This window comes from Pipistrellus hanaki, assembly GCF_964339955.1.
Source record: "Pipistrellus hanaki genome assembly, chromosome: 11".
Classification (NCBI taxonomy): Eukaryota; Metazoa; Chordata; class Mammalia; order Chiroptera; family Vespertilionidae; genus Pipistrellus; species Pipistrellus hanaki.
In genome coordinates this window covers 5,037,247-5,057,621 of record NC_140513.1, presented here as the reverse complement: position 1 = coordinate 5,057,621, position 20,375 = coordinate 5,037,247, and the positions used below count along the sequence as shown (strand labels likewise).

At 55.2% G+C, this 20,375-nt stretch overlaps 1 protein-coding gene across 1 annotated transcript in view; it reads left to right on the top strand.

Annotated features, from left to right (window-relative positions):
* Positions 1 to 20,375, top strand: part of LRSAM1 (leucine rich repeat and sterile alpha motif containing 1) — a 32,697-nt gene that overhangs the window by 9,877 nt on the left and 2,445 nt on the right. Inside the window, exons 10-25 of the mRNA XM_084898351.1 lie at positions 1,521 to 1,611; positions 3,241 to 3,371; positions 4,474 to 4,503; positions 5,086 to 5,208; positions 5,455 to 5,594; positions 6,356 to 6,400; positions 7,973 to 8,043; positions 9,456 to 9,555; positions 11,422 to 11,509; positions 11,913 to 11,987; positions 13,273 to 13,353; positions 14,957 to 15,052; positions 16,231 to 16,329; positions 17,478 to 17,609; positions 17,820 to 17,901; positions 20,174 to 20,319. Coding sequence (XP_084754477.1) covers positions 1,521 to 1,611; positions 3,241 to 3,371; positions 4,474 to 4,503; positions 5,086 to 5,208; positions 5,455 to 5,594; positions 6,356 to 6,400; positions 7,973 to 8,043; positions 9,456 to 9,555; positions 11,422 to 11,509; positions 11,913 to 11,987; positions 13,273 to 13,353; positions 14,957 to 15,052; positions 16,231 to 16,329; positions 17,478 to 17,609; positions 17,820 to 17,901; positions 20,174 to 20,319 — 1,530 coding nt within the window. The remainder of the gene's footprint in view (positions 1 to 1,520; positions 1,612 to 3,240; positions 3,372 to 4,473; positions 4,504 to 5,085; positions 5,209 to 5,454; positions 5,595 to 6,355; positions 6,401 to 7,972; positions 8,044 to 9,455; positions 9,556 to 11,421; positions 11,510 to 11,912; positions 11,988 to 13,272; positions 13,354 to 14,956; positions 15,053 to 16,230; positions 16,330 to 17,477; positions 17,610 to 17,819; positions 17,902 to 20,173; positions 20,320 to 20,375) is intronic.

Genomic DNA, 20,375 nt, shown 5'->3' with positions numbered 1-20,375 from the left:
CATCGATCAGCTGCCTCCTGCACACCCCCTACCGGGGATGTACCCTCAACCAAAGTACGTGCCCTTGACTGGAATCGAACCTGGGACCTTTCAGTCCACAGGCAGATGCTCTATCCATTGAGCCAAACCGGTTTCGGCTAAATGTATTTTATTGATTTTTTACAGAGAGGAAGGGAGAGAGATAGAGAGCTAGTAACGTCGATGAGAGAGAAACATCGACCAGCTGCCTCTTGCACACCCCCTACTGGGGATGTGCCTGCAACCAAGGTATATGCCCTTGACCAGAATCTAACCTGGGATCTATCAGTCTGCAGACCGACGCTCTACCACTGAGTCAAACCTGTTTCGGTTGTGGTTTGATTTATAGCGATTCTTCCAACAAAAATCTTTTGGGCTTCTTGGTGGCACCTTGGACAAACGTGTTCTCAGGATGAAACAACAGCAACCATTCTTAGTTGAGGCCAAAGTCTTTCTCACGTCTTATCTCCGGTTACCCACCTAACAGCCTGCCAGGGGGGTGATATTGTGCCTGTTAACTCTGAGGGACCTTCGGCTCCAGGGAGGTCATGGGGCCCGTGCCAGGTCACACAGCTGGCCCCGGCGAGCTGGGGTCTAAAACCAGGGCTGTGTGACTCAGTGCTGTTCAATCACTGCTCCTCTGCCGATGACGGAAATGTCCCATAGTCTGTGCTGTCCAATACAGTAGCTGCTGGCCACCTGTGGCTATCGAGCACTGAGCATGTGGCTGGTGCAACTGAGGAACTGAACTTGAAATTCTCTTTCATTTTAATCAGTTGGCCCTGGCCAAGTAGTTCAGTTGATTAGAGCATTGTCCCAATACGCCAAGGTTGTGGGTTTGATCCCCAGTCAGGGCACAATTTAAAAAATTTCCCCCCCCAAAAAAAATATATATTTTTAGTTTATTTCAGAGAGGAAGGGAGAGGGAGAGGGAGATAGAAACATCAATGATGAGAATCATTGATCAGCTGCCTCCTGCACGCCCCATAGTGGGGATCAAGCCTGAGCATGTGCCCTGACCAGGAATTGAACCATGACCTTCTGGTTCATAGACTCACAGAGTCACACCGGCCAGCTAAAAAAATTTTACCTATTAAAATTTAAACATAAATGGCCATGCATGGCTTGTGGCCACGCATGGCCCATGGCCACTTGGAGGCTGATATATACCGCTCCAAATTTTTTTTCTATAAATATACTAATCTAAGACTCTAGGAATATATGTATATATATTTTTACAAAAATGGAATCTTATTCTCTATGCTGTCCTTTAACTTCCTTTGTTTTGCTCATTCGTGTATTTATCCAAAAACATGAATTGAGTGCGTACTGCATGCTAGTCACTGTTCTAGGAGCTGGGACTGCAGATGGAACGAGGCAGGTGAGCTCTCCCTGTGAGGCAGAGGAGCTAGTGAGCACGGGTTCATAACTGCACCCAGTGGGGTTTCATTGTGTTGAGCAGTGACATGAACGACATATAAAGGGTTCCCTTGTGTCTACAGACCCTAAGCCTGGATGCCTCGTCTATGGTCTTCCCGCCGCCGGAGGTGTGTGGCGCAGGCACGGAGGCCATCCAGCAGTTCCTCTGCAAAGGTAAGGCCAGGCAGCCTCCTCCTCCGCTCAGTGAGCACCCCTGGCCCTGGCAGCTGCCCTGTGCCAGCCCAGGTTGGGGAGGCGGCAGAAACCAAGGAGGCCACAGTCTGGCTGGAGAGAGGGGCCAAGCATCCCACAAGGAAGTATCTATATTTTCAAAAGCCTAAGCAACCAGCCAACTAGTGGACTGGTAGCTGTGACATGCATTCAGCACCAGGGGGCAGACACTCAATGCAGGAGCAGAAACCACAGGCATGGAACAGACTGATAAAGCTCAGAGAGAGGAGGGGAGGGGAGAGGGCGAGAAGAGATTAACCAAAGATCTTATATGTGTACTAGAGGCCCGGTGCACGGATTTGTGCACCAGTGGGGTCTCTCGGCCTGGCCTATTCCCTCTCACAATCCGGGACTCCTCAGGGGATGTCAGAGAGCCAGTTTCAACCTGAACCCCGCAGGCCAGGTCAAGGGACCCCACCGGTGCACGAATCTGTGCACTGGGCCTCTAGTAATTACATATTGTGGTTAAGAGAGTACAATGGACAGGTGTCTGGTTTAAGGGCCTTAGTGAATCCTGAGAGATGATTAAACTTAGACCAGAGTGAAGGGTGTTCCTTGCAGATAGAGGCACACGTTAAAGGGCCATGGAGGGAAAGCTGGGATTGAGCCCACCCCCGGGCATACTCCCTGATCGGAAATGGAACCATGACCTCATGGTTCATAGGTTGATACTCAACCACTTAGCCACTCCGGCCAGGCTCTGCCTCATTTTTAATTGCTGTAGAGCATTTCACATGGTGGAGCCCTTGTTGTGAACTTGCAAGTTATTTCCAGTATTCTGCTCCCAGAACACTAACCCACACCCCCTGGCCTGGCACTGCATGAGGTTCCTCTAGGTCAGGCATCAGTGAGGTTGGCACAGGGTGTGGACAGGAACTCCACATTGCCCTCTGAACAGGTTACCCGAGGTTACGTTCCTGGCAGGAATATCTGCACCACCCAGTTTTAGTATTTCTTGTGAACTGCCTACTTATATCCTTGGGGGGAGGGTAGCTGACTACATTGAAATCTAACGCTACTTTATCTCAAAAGGATAGGGTACCATCATCAAAACTAAAAGGAAAAGTTGCCACCTGGAAGAAAATAGTGGCAGCATATAGGCCCAAGGTTATTAGCTATAACATATAAAGAGCACCTACAAATCAACAAAAATAAACAACCCAGTAAAAACAGACAAATTATGCAGAAGAAAACTGCAGGGCCGAGAAGGCAAGTGTCTTGCCCAAGGTCTCATACACAGGAAATCATGGGTGCAGCTGGGTTTTGAACTCAGCCTTCAACTCCTAATCTCGGGCTTCCTTTTCATCTTATTTCTCCTCGGATGTAAAGAGGCAGGTGGTGGTCCTGTGTATGTACCAGCCGCAGGTTACTGAGCACTGGCCACATTCTGGGCCAGGCGTTGGGACTGGCGAGCGACATGAGGGCCCAGTCAAGGGCAGAGGAGCAGTGGCCTGACGTGGGGATGTGACAGGGTGCCGAGGAGGAAGGAGGAAGGCAAGGACAGCAGGCACTGGCCACTCCAGGTAGCTGGGCTGCCTCCTCCCTCCTGGTCAGCTGTGTCATCTCTTGCAGAGTCAGGGCTGGAATACTACCCCCCTTCTCAGTACCTGCTGCCGGTCCTGGAGCAAGATGGAGCCCAGAGCTGCCAGGACAGCCCTGACGGGCCCTCGGACAGGCTCTCCAGGGAGGAGGCAGAGTGGCAGGTAAGATGAGCCTGCCCACTGGCATCTGGAGAGAGGGCCCTGGCTATTGGGGGGATGCTCAGAGCTGCGGCCATAGACTCCTCCATCAAACTAAAATCCGCCTCCGTCAGACCGACGTGCTTGGTTAGATTGCTTTCACCAGGCCAACCACAGCCCCTGCCTGCACCAGCTCACCACACCTCAGCCGCACCCACCGTGCCCCGCTCTGCCGGTCCCTCTGTCTGGGACTCTCCCCACTCGCCCTCCCCTGCTCACTCAGCCTGACCCTTCAGCTCTCTTTAACATCACAGCCTCTGAGAAGCCCTCCCCACAGGCAGGCCAGCCCCCGTCCGTGTCCTCAGAGGGCCCGTCCACCTGTCTCCTTGGGAGCACTCACCGCAGCTCTGAGTTAAAGGAAGAACTGCCTGGGAGAGTTTGTTTCATGTCTGTCTGCCCTGCTGACGGAGCTTCGTGAGTGGCGACCGAGTCTGTAGTGTTTATGTCTCTCTCAGCCAATCCTTGCCTCAGTGCCACTCACCGCGCAGGGCACCTTCACGCGCTCAGTTTGGGGAAGGAGTCAGACAGGCACATGTGTCAGCACCAGCAGCAGGGGGCTCTCCCAGGTCCCTGTCACAGGCCCACATACGAATACAGACGCCCGTCGGAGAGTCTGTGGGTTCGGTTCCAGAAACCGAAATAAAACGAAGATCGCAGCCGAGATATTGCTGCGCCACATTCACTGAAGAAGTCACCTGTTAACGGAATCTGAGTTGTTCCCGGGGCGGTCACTCTTTGAGCCCTCCGGCAGGAGTGTACACAGCGCCTGTGTGTCTGGGAGCGGGGGGGTGAGAGCTGTGCTGCCCATGTGTGCAGACACCCAAGGGCTCAGCTAGCCCGGTCTGGGTCTTCCTTTCTGAGCACCGGACCTTCTCAGAGCTGCACCCACTGCTGTCCTGAAGACCTTCCTACGGGGTATTCCGCCGCTGGTTCTCAACCTCGGTGTCCCCTGAACCACCCACCCCTCATCCTCACCCCCCCTTCTGATGCGTACTTCGGGGTGGGCCAGGGAATCTGGATGGTGCCAGGCTGCCCACCTGCTCTGACCACTGTATTTCCCCCCCAGAATAGGTTCTCGGACTACGAGAAGAGGAAGGTAAGGAAGTGCCCTCTGTCACCTTTCTTCGCATTAAAGACCTCAGTAATTATAAAAGACCTGAGGAAACAAGTCCTTCCTGCCTCTAAATGAGAGGGGAAAGCAGTGCTTTCCTCACAGCGTTGGTAGGTGGTAGAGTGTCCCCACTTGACAGATGAGAAGACTGAGGCTCAGTGAGTTGGAGCTCAAGCTCCAAACCACCGGCCCCTGCCAGCAAACAGCCTGTTCTAGACAAGGGGACCCCTAAGGGGTTACTCAGCATTACTACCTACAGCCTACACCAGTGGTCGGCAAACCGCAGCTCGTGAGCCACATGCGGCTCTTTGGCCCCTTGATTGTGGCTCTTCCTCAGAATACCATGTGCTGGCGCGCATGTACAGTGCGATTGAAACTTCGTGGCTCGTGCGCAGAAGTCTGTTTTCAGCTCTCAAATTTCAATTGGTGTATTATTGATATTTGGCTCTGTTGACTAATGAGTTTGCCGATGACTGGCCTAAACTATTCGGAGTTTCGGGGTGGGTTCCCATGTCCTGATGCCCGCAGGGCCTGGGCCAGCAGTCACCAGCATCTCCATTCCTGCAGGAACAGAAGATGCTGGAGAAACTGGAGTTTGAGCGGCGCCTGGAGCTGGGGCAGCGGGAGCACGCCCAGCTCCTCCAGCAGAGCCACAGTCAGAAGGACGAGATCCTCCAGTCCGTCAGGAAGGTCCGTGAGCCGCCCTGTGGGATGGGTTCTGGCTGTACTCCATACTCCAGGGTCGGGGGGCCTTGACGGCACCTGGTCCAGCCTCCTTGTATGCAAGGCCTAGCAAGGGGAGGACCGTGGTCCAAGGTCGCACGGAAAGGGCTGGCAGGATGGGGACATTCCCCTGACCCCACTCTGGGGCCCCTCACTGCATGAAGGCATCTGAAGAGGGCCCAGCTGCTCAGGACCCCTGCCTGCCTGCCGCAGGAGCAGTCCCGGCTGGACCATGGCCTCAGTGAGCACCAGCGCTACCTCGATGCAGAGCGTCAGCGGCTGCAGGAGCAGCTGAAACAGACGGAGCAGAACATCTCCAAACGGATCCAGAAGCTTCTGGAGGACAATCAGAGGTCGGGCTCCCATCCTCACATGAAACCCTGGGGGGAGACAAAGAGGGTCCATTCTCCCTCACAGGCTCTCCCCCTCCCCGGGTCCCCATCATTGGCATCCAGTCTTGGTGCCGCATTCTGCACCAACTTAAAAAGACTGATCTGACCCGCATCTCCCAGTTGCCCATCGTAAATGAGGCTTTAACAAGATATTTTAGGGTTCAAGTAACCTCTAGTGCTGAGGTCAACATTCGCCCCATTGGGTGCTCTGCTTTAGCCCATCCTGCCCAAGTAGGAGCTGCTGAGCGCAGGCCTTGACCGGACTTGGGAGAAAGGGGGGCAGACAGAGACCTCGGGAAGCCTGAGCAATCTGTTAGGAGCCACATCTGCTGTCACTCCCAGGCCTCCTTTTGCTCCTCACGGGCTCCTCTGCCATCCTGGGTCGGCCGCTCCACGTGCTCTCCCCGCAGGGCGTCAGGAAAGCTGCCCTCCGCCCAGGGCTTCTTACAAGCCACACACTCATGTCCATGTCCTCACTCACTCTTTACAAATACTCCATGACGTGTTTTGTTTTGTTTTTTAATATTGTTTCAAGGCACAGATGGGGAACTGGGGCTTGCAGTGGTTAACTGTCCTGAGACCTCAGCCCTCCCTCAGGGGTGGGCTAAGACACCCCCTTACCCCCCCCCCCGTCACTAAGCCCCCTCTGCACCCCCGGTGAGGTGAGGGGTGGTTATGTGGGAATCAGGCCTGCTGGTGACCTTTTGTGGGTTTCTCTACAGACAAAGGAAAAATTCAGAGCTTTTGAAGTCCCTGGAAAATGACAGGTAAGTTTCTGCTCTGGCGCTTTCTCAGCAGGACCTTCCTTCCGGGGCCGGAAAGGGGAAGGGGAAGTGGCTTTGGCTTTGGAGTTAGAATGTCTTATGATTCCCAAAGATTATGCCAGAAAGTTTTCCTAAAGCTATAAGGAGATTCAGCTCATTAGGAAACATTATGAAAAAGAATCACCATCTGTAAGTTTGTTATAACACATTCCTGACAAAAATTTAAATGTGAATAAGAATGTATCCTATATAATAAAAGCCTAATATGCAAATCAACTGAACAGTGGAAGGACAGGTGGAACAACCGGTTGCTATGATGTGCACAGACCACCAGGGGCAGATGCTCAATGTAGGAGCTGCCTCCAGGCCCTAGGCCCTAGGCCAACCAAGACAGGTGCCAGCAAGCCCCCCCCCCCCAATTGCCCTGCCAGTCGCCCCGCAGAAGGAGAACACCGACCGGTGGCAGCAGCGGGTATTTTGCCATCAAAACACCTTAGGGAAGACTTCCCATAGGGAGTTCCCTCCAGGTGGCACGGCAGCCCCATCACCCCGCCCACTGAAGCTATGGTACTTGCGGGAGCCAGGAGAGGTCAAGGCCCAGCTGAGCTGTGGGGGTGGCATCGTTTACTTGGTGTACACTCTCACTGCGGGGGCTGGGGTCCACGGTGCACGGGGCAGCTTCCCTGAGCAGCCTGCAGTCCTGGGCAGGGCAGGGGGCTCAGAGGAAAGCAGGACTTGCAGAAACATGATGGATTATCCTGCAAGCCACTCTAACCTGTTTAGCGTGTGTGTGGGGGATGCACACACTTCAGCATGCACATACATGCATGTAATTACCTCTTATGTTTTCATTTATTTTTTATTTTATTTTTTTATTACAGTTTGCGTTCGACACTTTAATTTTCATTTATTGTCTCATGGATGTATTTCTATGCCAACAACCATATTGTAATAACTATAGGGTAGTCCTCTAAATGGTTATAATGTAATTCATTTAATTAGCCCTCTGTTCATGGGAATTTGTTTCCGGTTTTTCATAATTACAAATACTGTTACAGTGAATATCTCCTCAGTATCTCTATATGCATTTATGTGAATATTTTTGAAGGAAATACCCAAAGGACATCGGATAGGTATTGCCAAATTGCCTTCCGGAAACATTTTGCCGGTGTATACTCTTCTCACCCATCTGTGAAAGTGCCCGTTTCGCCACCTTCATTGCCATCACCTATGGTTGTCAGTTTCCCTAATCCCAGCCGGTCCTCTAGTTGAAAAGATTTTACTTCTTTAGTTACCAGTGATGCTAAGCATCTTCCCATATGCTTATTGGTCACTTGTATTCAAGCATCAGTGAAATGGCTGTTTGTGTCCTTTGCCTGTTTTTCTAAGGGAATGTCCACCTTTTTATACAAGAAACTCTATGAACAGGGCCCCAGGGGAGAAGGGTGTGACACAGCAGGGCACACCTAGGTTGGCACATCTAGGAGGACTTCCTGAAGGAGGTGCCGTTCTTCTGATGGGATGTCCTCTTGGAAATGTGATGTTTGCTGAATAAATGGGCGGATTGTTTTCTAGAATAAGAATGGAACAGTTGATGTCCATAACTCAGGAGGAGACAGAGAACCTGCGAAGGCGTGAGATTGCCTGTGAGTCTCAGGGTGGGGAGTGGGAGGGGTCCTGGGCACGGAGCCTGGCTGTTTGGGGGACAGGGGTAGATAGCTCTATTGGTCACCTAGACAGGGTGCTGAGTGTTGACCCCTTGAAAGGGGAAGTATTCATGAGAAATAAGAAGTGGTATATTTAGTGTGATAACATTTTAATTTTTTTTTAATTGTGGTAAAATATATACAACGTAAAAGTTACCATTTTAACCACTTTTTTTTTAATATATTCATTTTTTTAAAAAAATATATTTTATCGATTTTTTACAGAGAGGAAGGGAGAGAGATAGAGAGCTAGAAACGTCGATGAGAGAGAAACATTGACCAGCTGCCTCTTGCACACCCCCTACTGGGGATGTGCCCACAACCAATGTACATGCCCTTGACCGGAATCGAACCTGGGACCTTTTAGTCCGCAGACCGACGCTCTACCACGGAGCCAAACCGGTTTCGGCTTAACCACTCTTAATTGTATAGTTCTGTATTATTAAGCACATTAGAGTGCTGCCATTACCATCCCCATCTCCAGGACTTTTCATCTTGCAAAACTGAAACTCTGTACCCACTAAGTAACTCATCATTGCCCCTCCCCTAGCCCCCGGCATCCACCATCCTGCTCTCTTCTCTGAGTCTGGTTACTCTAGGTCCCTGGTCGACAAACTGCGGCTCACAAGCCACATGCAGCTCTTTGGCCCCTTGAGTGTGGCTCTTCCACAAAATACCACGGCCTGGGCAAGTCTATTTTGAAGAAGTGACATTAGAAGAAGTTTAAGTTTTAAATATTTGGCTCTCAAAAGAAATTTCAATCATTGTACTGTTGATATTTGGCTCTGTTGACTAATGAGTTTGCCGACCACTGCTCTAGGTGCTTCATATAAGTGGGATCATAGCATTGTCTTTTTGTTGACTGGCTTCTTTCACTTAGCATGTCCACAAGGTTCATTTATGTCTTCCCTCTGGATTTCCTTCCTCTTTAAGGCTGAATAATATTGTGTGGATCTATCACATTGTGTTAATCTGTCCATCCGCCAGTGGGCATTGGGGTGTTTCCACCTGTTGGCTATTGTGAATAATGCTGCTGTGAATGTGGTTGCACACATATCTATTCAAGTCTCTGCTTTCAGTGTTTTCATTTTCGTTTTCAAAAATCTACAAATATGCATTTACATTTCACTGGAAGAATATGTATCAAAAGTGGTAATATCTCTGGGTGACAGAGGATAGGAGGTTCTGTGTGTGTTGTTCAGTGTTTTACAGTTAATCTTTCAAACTTAAGTTACTTTTATGGTTTAAAAATAAGATTTCTTTGAAGGGTGACCATCCGGTGGGTGACTAGGCGAACCCTCCGAGGCCGCCCCAGGCGGTGCCCCTTCCTCAGCCCGTCCCCTGTCTCTCAGCCGCCATGCAGCAGATGCTGACCGAGAGCTGTAAGAACCGCTTCCTCCAGATGACCTACGAGACTCAGAGGCAGAACTTGGTCCAGCAGGCCTGTTCCAGGTAAGGTAAGGAGAGGCGTCCAGAGGAAGGGATTTGGGGGAGCGGGCTCTGGGCCCAGGGAGTCCCCTGTCCGGCCCCCCAACCTCAGCCATGCTATCAGAGGCAGGTGGTGGCTGGTCTCCATGACTTTTCTAGCTGGGCCTCATGCCATGTGACAAAGTGACAACACCTCGTTTCATTGTGCTTCACAGATACTGTATTTTTTTACAAGTTAAAGGTTTGTGGCAACCATCCTCCAGCAAGTCTGTTGGCACCATTTTTCCTAAAGGCTCAGATGGTTAGCATGTTTTAGCAAGAAAGAATTTTTTAATTCAAATATGTACATTGCGTTTTGAGACATAATGCTATTGTACACTTGATAGATTACAGTTATGCCAACATAACTCATATATATGCACTGAGAAACCCAAGGTTCTTGTGGCTAATTTTTTTTTTAATATATCATTTTTTTTTTTTTTTCAGAGAGGAAAGGAGAGAGAGAAAAACATCAATGATAAGAGAGAATCATTGACCAGCTGCCTTCTGTCTGCCCCCAACTGGGGACTGAGCCCGCAACCAGAGCATGTTCCCTTGACCAGAATCGAATCCGGGACCCTTCAGTCCACAGTCCGACGCTCTATCCACTGAGCCAAACCAGCCAGGGGCTCTTGTGAATCATTTCATTGCAGCATTTCCTTGATTGTGGTGGTCTGCAGCCAAACCTCCACCATCGCTGAGGTGTCTGTAATCACCAGCACATCTCATGCCCTCCTGTGTGTCGGGCTCTCGGCCACGTGACGTGCAGTAGCTTATGGGATGTCCAAGGGACTACTCCATTTTACAATCTGAACTCGGGCTCAGGGATGCCATGTGACACACCCAAGGAAACACAACCAGCAGCTGGCAGAGCCAGGATTCCAACCCAGGCAGAGTGGGGGGTGCTTCTGGCGGGGGTGCGCTCATCCTCGCCAAGGATCCGCCTAGGTCGGGGGCGGGGTGCCCTGGGGGACGGTGATGGGGGTGCCTTCGATGCTGGTAGCCGCTCTGGGTGTGGCTCTCCGAGTTCCCCGTGGCCCTGTGGGTGTGTCTGTTGGGGGAGCCACAGGTGTCCGGCAGAGCCAGGTGAGAAAAGCTCAGGAGCCTCAGCCCCAGACGGGGACAGGCAGTAGCCCTGTGCGTCTCCTCCCCTCCAGGGGGCGCAGCTGCCAGCCTCCCCTGCATCCTCAGGTGCGACTCTCGCCCTCTTTCCTGGTGTATGACGTCGTGCTTAGGAGCACGCACTTCTGTTGGTAACTGTGATGTCTTGGGCACGTTGCTTTTCCTTTCTGAGTCCCAATTTTCTTATCAGAAAAATGGAGATAAAGCAGTACCTTCCCCTACACGGCTGGAGCCTCTAATGAGCATAATGTATGCCACATGGGGTTCAATAAATAACAGCGATGGTTCTAAACAAACTCAAAGCCAGGACGTACCCGAACATGGACATACATGAGGTTGCAAGTTTGGATTTTTGTGCCAAAATCACTAGACTTGTTCTGGGGGCTGAGAGCAGACCCACTGCCAGGGCGAGAAATGCCAGGGTGGGGAGTGCAGATGTGAGTGCAGAGGAGGACAGCTTCTTTGGGCCCGAGTGGCTCACTGGGAGGCGGTATTCCGGTAGAGGGTGGGTGTCTCCCCGCCCCCAGACACAGACTCTGACACCTCCTTCCGGGCCCTGGGATTCAGACAGACTGTGTCTGCCCAGCCTGGAGCATGACCCCAGCAGGCGCTCCATAAGTACCGTTGAATGAATAAATGGTTTATCTTGATCTCCTCCAAGGTGCCTGGCACATAGTAGGTGCTCAGAAAATGTTGAGAGAGTAAATGAATGTGCTGTCTTTGTGGCAGCATGGCTGCAATGGATGAGCGGTTCCAGCAGATTCTGTCATGGCAGCAGATGGATCAGAACAAAGCCATCAGCCAGATCCTGCAGGAGGTAAGCCCTTGCCCAGGGCATGAGGGCAGGGGCACAGGAGGGCACGCTGGGGCAGAACTCTGCATGGAGCCCTGTCCCAGATACCGTGTGAGACCCCACATGCTTAGTGCGTTTAGTACAGACCACCAGGAAGAGGGGCGGGGAGAGGCCTCTGGGTGGGATCTGGTCGCTGAAACCCAGAGAAGCACCCCCTTTCCCTTTGGCACCCACTCCATGGGGCTCCACCACGAGGACTGAAAGGGCAGGGAGGGGGGTGATGGCCATCCTGTAATCGCACCACAGAGAAGCCCACAGAGCGCTGCAGGCCTGGGCTCCCCTCCGAGCCCGCTGCACTGTCCGCTCCGCTGTGGTCTGCCGCCCACTGGGAGCGAGGCCAGCCCCGCTCACAGCTGTCTCGTTGCAGAGCGCCATGCAGAAGGCTGCATTTGAGGCTCTCCAGGTGAAGAAGGACCTGATGCACCGGCAGATCAGGAACCAGGTGAGTGGGGGTCGTGGACCCCCTTCTAGACCTGCCTTGTCAGCCTTCAGAGACACCAAGGCGGCTGGTTTCGGTGGAATCCTGGCTCCTCCACAGCTCAGCAGGAGGCCTTCTGCAGAAGCTCCCTTTCCTCCCAGAACCTCGGTCAGGGGCTGGGTGTTGGGAGGTGCCCGAGCAGCACTGTGGGTGCCCAGGGCTGAGGGGAAGGCAGCCTGCGGCCTTGACCGCAGGGGCAGCCTCTGAGCTGAGCACTCCGCAGGCAGCCGGCTCAAGCCCCAGTGTCCCCCTCAGCTCTGAACTGGGACAGATTGGATTTCCCACCTGAGGGGGCAGCGAGGGCCTGGCGTCAGCTGGCCTGGAGGAGAGGGCCAAGGCTGGCCTGGGCCGGCTTTGGGCAGCCCCCGCTGTGGCCTCTGGGCCCGCTGGCTCCGGGCTTCCCGAGGGTGAGGCGGCTCTGGGCTGGAGGTGAAGGGAGCTTTCAGGCTGTGGGAATGCTCATCCATCGTCCTCAACACTCTGAATTCCACATTCCGCATGTTTTTGTTTTTTCCTTTTATTCTTTTCTTTTTTGGCCAATACCAGCTTACCTTTTTATTTCCCTCTTTAATTTCAATCCCACATAGCCGGACATGAAGCTCATTCCTCTGACCAGGGGTTGGCGGGGACCTAGGAACTTAGGGTCAGAGGCACAGGCTATGGGGTCAGACCCACAGGGTTAAAAGTCCCCAGTCACACCCTGGGGTGCGCAGTGACCCCTAGATATTCTCACTGGGACTGGTTTTGACCCGCCAGGCCAGCTGTTCCCCTTTAGACCCTGAGAAGGCACATCCAGGGAAAAGGCTTGCTCACGTATCTGCTCTGTGTCGTTAGGCAAGTTACTTACCCTCTCTGAGCCTCAGTTTCCTTGTCTGTAAAATGGAGGCATTAAATCTTTCTAATAGCCAGAGGAGAATTGACAAACGGATACATATAAAGTGCCCAGCACAGGCCTAGCATGCAGAATCCTCAATAAAAATCATCTAATACTCCTATTATTATTATTCAGTCACTGCCATGACCCTCTGCTCCTGTCCGGGACTGCTCTGCAGAGGAAGCAAGAGAATTGGTCAGCAGTATTGACCAGGCAGGCGTGTCCACTCCCCTGCCCAAAGCATGCAGGGCCCCTTCATTCTAGAGATGCCCAGAAAAGATGCTCAGACCCCCCCTTGGCCGTCAGAGAGCAGCGGCACAGAACTGAACTATGGTTAATGTACATAAAAAAAACCCTGTCTCATCTTCTGTTTAGATTAAGTTAATAGAAACTGAGTTATTGCAGCTGACACAGCTGGAGTTAAAGAGGAAATCCCTGGACACAGAGGCACTACAGGTATGTAGGGCTCCCTGGCCTGCCCGGTCCCTTCCCTGCACCCCGTGGATTCCCACCTGGTGCCCCACCACCTCTCCAGGAAGCCAGACAGGTCTCCGTGGCTGTGACCTTGGAGGGCGCCCCCATCCCAGAAGGCTGATGGGAGCACAGGCAAGCCTAGGGCAGGAGGGTCAGAGGAAGGAGGGTTTCATTGCCAAGGCTCACCAGGTGCCATCTCCATCTCCGTTTTTCTTTGTTTTGGAGCGGGGTTGCTGCAGAGCTCCCTGTCTCTTTAAGCCATGCTTCTGGGGCGCTGGTTCCACTCACGGGCTGACATCCTCTGGGGAAGGAGCTTTCTTGGTGTCGCAGGGTGTCCGGAGGAGAGGGCCCAGCCGTGGCTGCGTCGCTCCCTGCAGGCAGCTTCTCTGCGACCTCGGCCTGCTGCCCTGCTCACAGAGAAGGGGCCGCAGGGACTGGCCGGCGGCGTCTGGCCTGTAAGGCTGGCACCTGGGTTCTGTGCAGCGCAGTCCCGCTGTGTGACCTGCGTGGGAGGGAGAGGGGCGGCCCATCCCTTCCCCGCACCTCAGTCTGGTGGTCCACGGAAGGGCGTGTCAGTGGTGGTGAGGACGCGTGCCCCATCCCAGGCCTTGAGCACAGCCGTCTGCTCTCGGGGGCCGTCCGAGGTTGTCTCATGGCTTCTCCGTGCAGGGAAAGAACACCAGGGTCGGGAGTCCTGGTCTGAGGTCTGCCACGGATGTGCCGTGTGACCTCGGGCGGGTCACTTCCCCTCCCTGGGCCTCCGCTCTCCCCTCCATACAAGGGAAGTGAGCTTGCGGCCCAGCCTGTGTCAGGGCCACGGGAGAGGGCGAGCTGCAGGGGGAGAGGGCGAGCTGCAGGGGGAGAGGGCGAGCTGCAGGGGGAGAGGGCGAGCTGCAGAGGGAGAGGGCGAGCTGCAGGGGGAGAGGGCGAGCTGCAGGGGGAGAGGGCGAGCTGCAGGGGGAGAGGGCGAGCTGCAGGGGGAGAGGGCGAGCTGCAGAGGCAGAGGGCGAGCTGCAGAGGGAGAGGCAGGGTGAGCCGGAAAGGCTGTCAGAGAGGAGGGGCTGAGCTCTCAGCGCAGGTGCCCTGTCTCACGCCGGTTCGAGCTTGTGGGCTCCCATTTTGGGGAACTCCATGGGATATCCAAGGAAAGAGATGAGTGGAACACGGACACACGCAAGGGCTCTGCTCCAGTTTGCAGGCACATCCATCCCCGTAGGGCCTTCCAGACTTGGGGTGACGGGCTGACAGCCCTCCCACCACGCACCTCCCCCACGTGCTGTGGGGTCAGGGAGAGGAGCTCAGGTGCCCATGGCTTGTCATCTCCTTTGTTTGCTGTTTCTTACCACTCCACCCGCATCAGTCATGAGATTCCATGCCTGGCCTTAGCCCCACAGGGGAGGGAGGGGCCGGCTCAGGAGCAGGTGGGGAGGGGAGGCCCGGCAGAGGGGCCCCTCGGCTCTGCCCCGTAGTTCTCAGCCTGAGATCGTGGGCAGAGACGTGAGCTGAGGCAGCCCTCCGTGAGCCCCGGCTGTGGAGAGCTCAGTGAGGGGCTCCCGGCGGCACTGGGTGCGCTCTTGTGTTGCAGGAGATGGTCGCAGAGCAGCGCTGGGCCCTCAGCTCCCTGCTCCAGCAGCTGCTCAAAGAGAAGACGCAGCGTGAGGAGGAGCTCCGGGCGATCCTGGTGCGTTGGGCTTCAGCGTCGGCGCCGAACACGGGTTGGATTGCCCTCCGCACGCTTGTCATTCTTAGGAGCATTTCTGTCATTCGAGTCTTGGTCATCGTAGGAAAATGGGAGAGCAGAGGAAAGGAGTCTCCCTTCTGAGAGCTGCCTGTTGCTAACAGTCTGATGTCCATTTCTCAAACGCGGTGGCGCTCCTCTGTGGCTGTGTGTGCACGTGCTTACACGTCACACAGCGCAGAACCCGGGCGACCCGCTCGCTTACACCCGCTCTTCCCGTGTCACCGAAATGTCTCTGCATTCTGTTCGCAGCCGCACTGGGCTAGGCCGTCTTTCGGCCTGTTGAGATGTAGATTGCTTCCCGTTCTTGACTTTCATAGGCAGTGCTCTCTGTCCGTCTTCGCAGCTCAGTATTTGAGAACAGCTGAGCCCAGGAGAGGACTGGAATAAGCCTTTGACAGGAATCACCCCGTTGTCCCCCGTTCCCACACGGGTTTCGCGCTGGCACGTCGTTAGGGTGGCAGAGCTGCATTTAGGTGGCAGCCAGGTCATGTCCTCCACATCCCAAGTGCACGTGAGTGGGGAGGACGGAGGCCGGCCCACCGGCTGGGGCCGGAGGACCGAGGCACTCCCCTGGTGTCAGGACTGCTCCAGGCGCCTCTGAGCTCCAGGCCCCTCTAAGCTCCAGGAGCAGGCCCTGTGCAGGATTCAGAGGAGTCTGAGACCAGCTCCAAGGTTTCCGAGCCCGGCGCAAGCCCCAGTGCCATGCTTGTGCCAATCAGAAGGTGCCTTCCCTCCAGAAGCCCAGCTGCATTGTGTACAGATTGTAGCGATGTGGATGGTGCAGAAGCAGCCATATACTTGGCCCTGGGTTCCTGCCCTCAAGGGACATCTAGGGACTCACGAGGGGAGGGAGCAGCACCTCAGCAGAACATGAAGTTCAGGGCCACAGGTTCCAGGAGAGAGATGCGTCCACCGCCCAGGCCAGGAGCGGGGAGCCAGCTAGGCGAGGCCCGGGAGTGACCACCAAAGGGCACTCAGGTCCAAAGGGGGACTGAAGAGGTGCCTGTGCTCAAACCCTGTTCCTATGACCACACGCTCAGAGGAGCACTGTTCAGTCATCACCGTCATCGTTTCTACTTACCGCTTTCTAACTAACAGCATCACCTTCGTTCTGGCAGACGGAGTTAGAAGCCAAAAGTGAAACCAAGCAGGAGAATTACTGGCTGATTCAGTACCAACGGCTGTTGAACCAGAAGCCCTTGTCCCTGAAGCTGCAGGTACGGCCCGTTGGCGTCGCCCGCACCGGGGCCTCGGGGGCACGCTGCCGCTTGCCCTTCCCGGCTGCATTCCGCTCGGGCTTCTGGCGGCCGGACCCCGGGGCACAGGAGGGACCCCGGGGCGCAGGAGGGACCCCGGGGCGCAGGAGGGACCCCGGGGCGCAGGAGGGACCCCGGGGCGCAGGAGGGACCCCGGGGCGCAGGAGGGACCCCGGGGCGCAGGAGGGACCCCGGGGCGCAGGAGGGACCCCGGGGCGCAGGAGGGACCCGGGCGCAGGAGGGACCCCGGGGCGCAGGAGGGACCCCGGGGCGCAGGAGGGACCCCGGGGCGCAGGACGGACCCCGGGGCGCAGGAGGGACCCCGGGGCACAGGACGGACCCAGGGGCACAGCAGGGACCCCGGGGCACAGGGGCGAGAGGGAGGGTTCGCTCCGGGGAGGGGCAGGGGGCGACAGTGCTGCCGCCGAGCACCTGCGTGGACAAGCCGGACGTGGTCCTGTCTCCCTGTCTCTATTTCCTCCTTCTCCCCCCATAACACTTATTTCTTTTCTTTTTTTAATATATTTTATTGATTTTTTACAGAGAGGAAGAGAGAGGGATAGAGAGTTAGAAACATCGATGAGAGAGAATCATCAATCAGCCGCCTCCTGCACACGCCCTACTGGGGATGTGCCCGCAACCAAGGTACATGCCCTTGACCGGAATCGAACCTGGGACCTTTCAATCCGCAGACCGACGCTCTCTCCACTGAGCCAAACCGGTTTTGGCCACAACACTTTTTTTTAACGTTAAGTAAAAATGGAGTCTTTCTAAAACATACTATTTGGCAGCTTCTTTTTCCTCTTAGCTGTGATGGGCAGCTGTCCAGGCCTGGACTTGTAGAGTCCGCATTGTTTCCCGACAGCTGCATATGGATGGCCCTTGTTATTGAAGCAGCCCCCTCCCCATGGCACTTCACGTTCACAGAGGGAGCGACAGTGACTTCCTGCACAGCCATCTCTGTGCTTACACATGTGTTTTTGAAGGAAAAGTTCCAAGAATGCCTTTGACACTTGGGTTAGAGATATTCACACCCTCTGTTCGCTGATGTAAATAATGGCTTCTTGCTTCTCTTCCCATTCTCGGTGCCCGCGCCTCTGCCTGCGCAGGAGGAGGGCATGGAGCGCCCGCTGGCGGCCCTGCTGGTGGAGCTGTCCGCCGAGCACTATCTGCCCATCTTTGCCCATCACCGCATCTCGCTGGACATGCTGAGCCGGATGAGCCTGGAGGACCTGGCCAAGGTGGGCAGCCTCTCGGGGGAGGTTAGTGCAGCGCTGGGCCACGGGCCCATCTGGCCACGGTCGCTTGCTCTTCTTGCCGTTCTTGGTGAGGTCTGCTTTAGCCAGTATCCCAGGGCGCCCTGGCTGAAGGTGTGAGGCAGCCCCGTGGCTCTGTGCTGGGTGGCCGGCTCTGGCCCAGCCCGGGCATAGTCTGCTCTCCTTACTCCGCAGGTGGGCGTCTCAGAAGCTGGCCTGCAGCACGAGATCCTGCGGAGGGCCCGGGAGCTGCTGGACGCGGCCAGGATCCAGCCAGGTACCGGCGCCAAACTGGCGTGTGGTCTGTGGTTACTCTTCAGGTGGGGCCTAAAGGCTGGGTCTAGCCCCTGGTAGTCCTTAAGGTTCCTTCCTTAAAGGAACAGGACACACACATGAGAAAAACAGGCACAAAAACGGGAGTTTCCTTGCAGCATTTCAGGGCCCTCGGCTCCCTGTCCCGTGACCTTCCCTAAACCCACCCTACAGACACGGAGCCACACACCCGGGTCCTTGGAATCAAGGAGGAACCAGCTGAATCCAGGGCCAGCACTGGCAGGGTGTCCGGGAGGGTGCCTGTGACGGGGTGTGAGGGTAAGTGCAGGTCACATAGGCCAGGAGAGAGCAGTACCGAGGGGGGCAGGCATGGAAACCGGGTTTCCTGTGTGCTGAGCATGGTCCAGGTGCCAGGCTGTTGCCAGCCATATCACGTGTACCATGTGTGTCACCCGTTTCCACCCCATCAGGTGGGCATTGTTATCCTCAGTTGAGGGATGAGGAAACGGGCGAAGAGAGGTTAGCTCGTCTCACATCACACAGCCGGCAAACAGCCGAACCACTGGGCTTTGCTGCCCCTCAGGAAAGGAGGCCTGGGGCCTAGGACAAGAATGAAGGAGAGGGCGGGCTGCCAGGCTGGGCAAGCCCACGGAGGGCCAGCCTTGGGCAGGATCTCGTTGGGACAGAGGCTAAAGTGGAGGTGCCAGACCAGACCGAAGGGGCGGGGCAGGAGCTTGGGCTGCCTGGCTGGGTCCCCAGATATGAGGGCTGATGGCAGGGCCATGCCATCTGCAGATGCCAGTTTTCCAGCCAATTTTACATCAGGGACTTACTCTACCTACAGTGTTTCCCCAAAAACAAGACATCCTCCGAAAATAAGACCTAGCGCATGGAAAAATAAGACTTCCCCTGAAAATAAGACCTAGTGCATCTTTGGGAGCAAAAATTAATATAAGACACTGTCTTATTTTTGGGGAAACAGGGTAGAAAAAGTCATAAACTTCAGCCTGTTACTATCAAGTATTGTGCAGAATAGCCCCCTCCAGATGTATGTCCGCCTCCACTCGGAGTGGAGGTCCAGAAGAGTTTGCCATCAAGAGTTGGGGTTGCCCTAACATTGGCAAACATGTTAGGATGACAATAGTGCCCACCTGATGGGGTTGCAACAAAGGTGACACCATAGCAGACGCCTCCCTGGAGCAGGAGTTGCAGGTACCTTTCACTCCGAGTCCCTCCAGCGTCCCAAACCTCTCACCATCTCCCTCCAACCCAGAGCTAGCAGGAGCTGCTCCCTGCCCGGAGCTAATCCCCAGCTCAGGACGTCCTGTCGCCATGTGTGATGCCCCGGCTGTGCCCACCCCACAGGAAGGGGGCTGTGGCGGGATGGTTCCTCCTGAGCTCCGAAGGGCCAGGAAATTCTCTTATTGCTCCCAGGACTCCCTATGTGTTATGTTAAGTATAGAAGGGCCTCTTGACCATGATGGCTTGGGGCACCCTGATACCGTTACAGTGTCTAGGGTTGTAATAACTTTTGAAAATTCTTCATTTTTCCCCCCAATTATAAAATAACTATTATATAACTCAAACCACAGAATCAGTGAAACATAGGAACTGAGATCAGGGTGGGGATCAGGGCTGGAGACAGACTCAGGGATGGCGGTGGTGCCCACTGGGTGATGATCAGACCGCCGGTGGAAGGGCCATTCTGATGTCTGGCTTCAGGCTGGCGGCTGGCTGCAGGGGAGAGCAGTGGGCACGCTGGGGGCCCTGCCAGGGCTGCGGGGAGCAGCTGTGGGGATTTCTCACTCCTGTCCCTGCTCCTGGGTCACCCCGGCCTCTGGGTGAAGCTGAGAGGGAGGCTCCTCCACCCCAGAGCCCCTGACCAGGGGCTCCTGTGCTGTGACTCCACCACCAGGTGGCGCTGTGGCCTTGGGCAAATGGCTTCCCCTCTCTGAGCTCATGTCTCATCTCTGAAAGTGGCAGCCCTACTTGCAGGGTGGCCCTTAAAGGTCCAGACCCCAATTAGCCAGTGCGTGCCCCCCACCCCATCCCACCTGTGTCCCAGCACTCCCCATTTACAGATGGGGCGGGAGACTCAGAAGAGAAATTAGAGGGTGTGTGGTAAGGTGCTCTCCCCGCTCCCGCCCCATTCTGAGATCAGAGCACCCTCACCTTCCAGCTCAGTGTCCAGTGGGGCAGGCAGGGCTAGGGGCAGCCCCTTGGGGATGGGGTCATTGGGAGAGGCCCTGGCTCACCCCTTTCCCTGGTCCCCACAGAGCTGCTGAAACCACCCCCGGCGGAGGCCCTCGGGGCCCTGGAGCCCACGGCCCCTGAGGAGCTTCCTGAGTCCTTGAAGCCCTCGGCGCCGCCCGCGGAGCTGGAGGTGCAGGCCTCCGAGTGTGTGGTGTGCCTGGAGCGGGAGGTGAGTGTGGAGCAGGAGCTGGCCGCTGCTCCCCCACCCCCCCCCACCCCCTCACC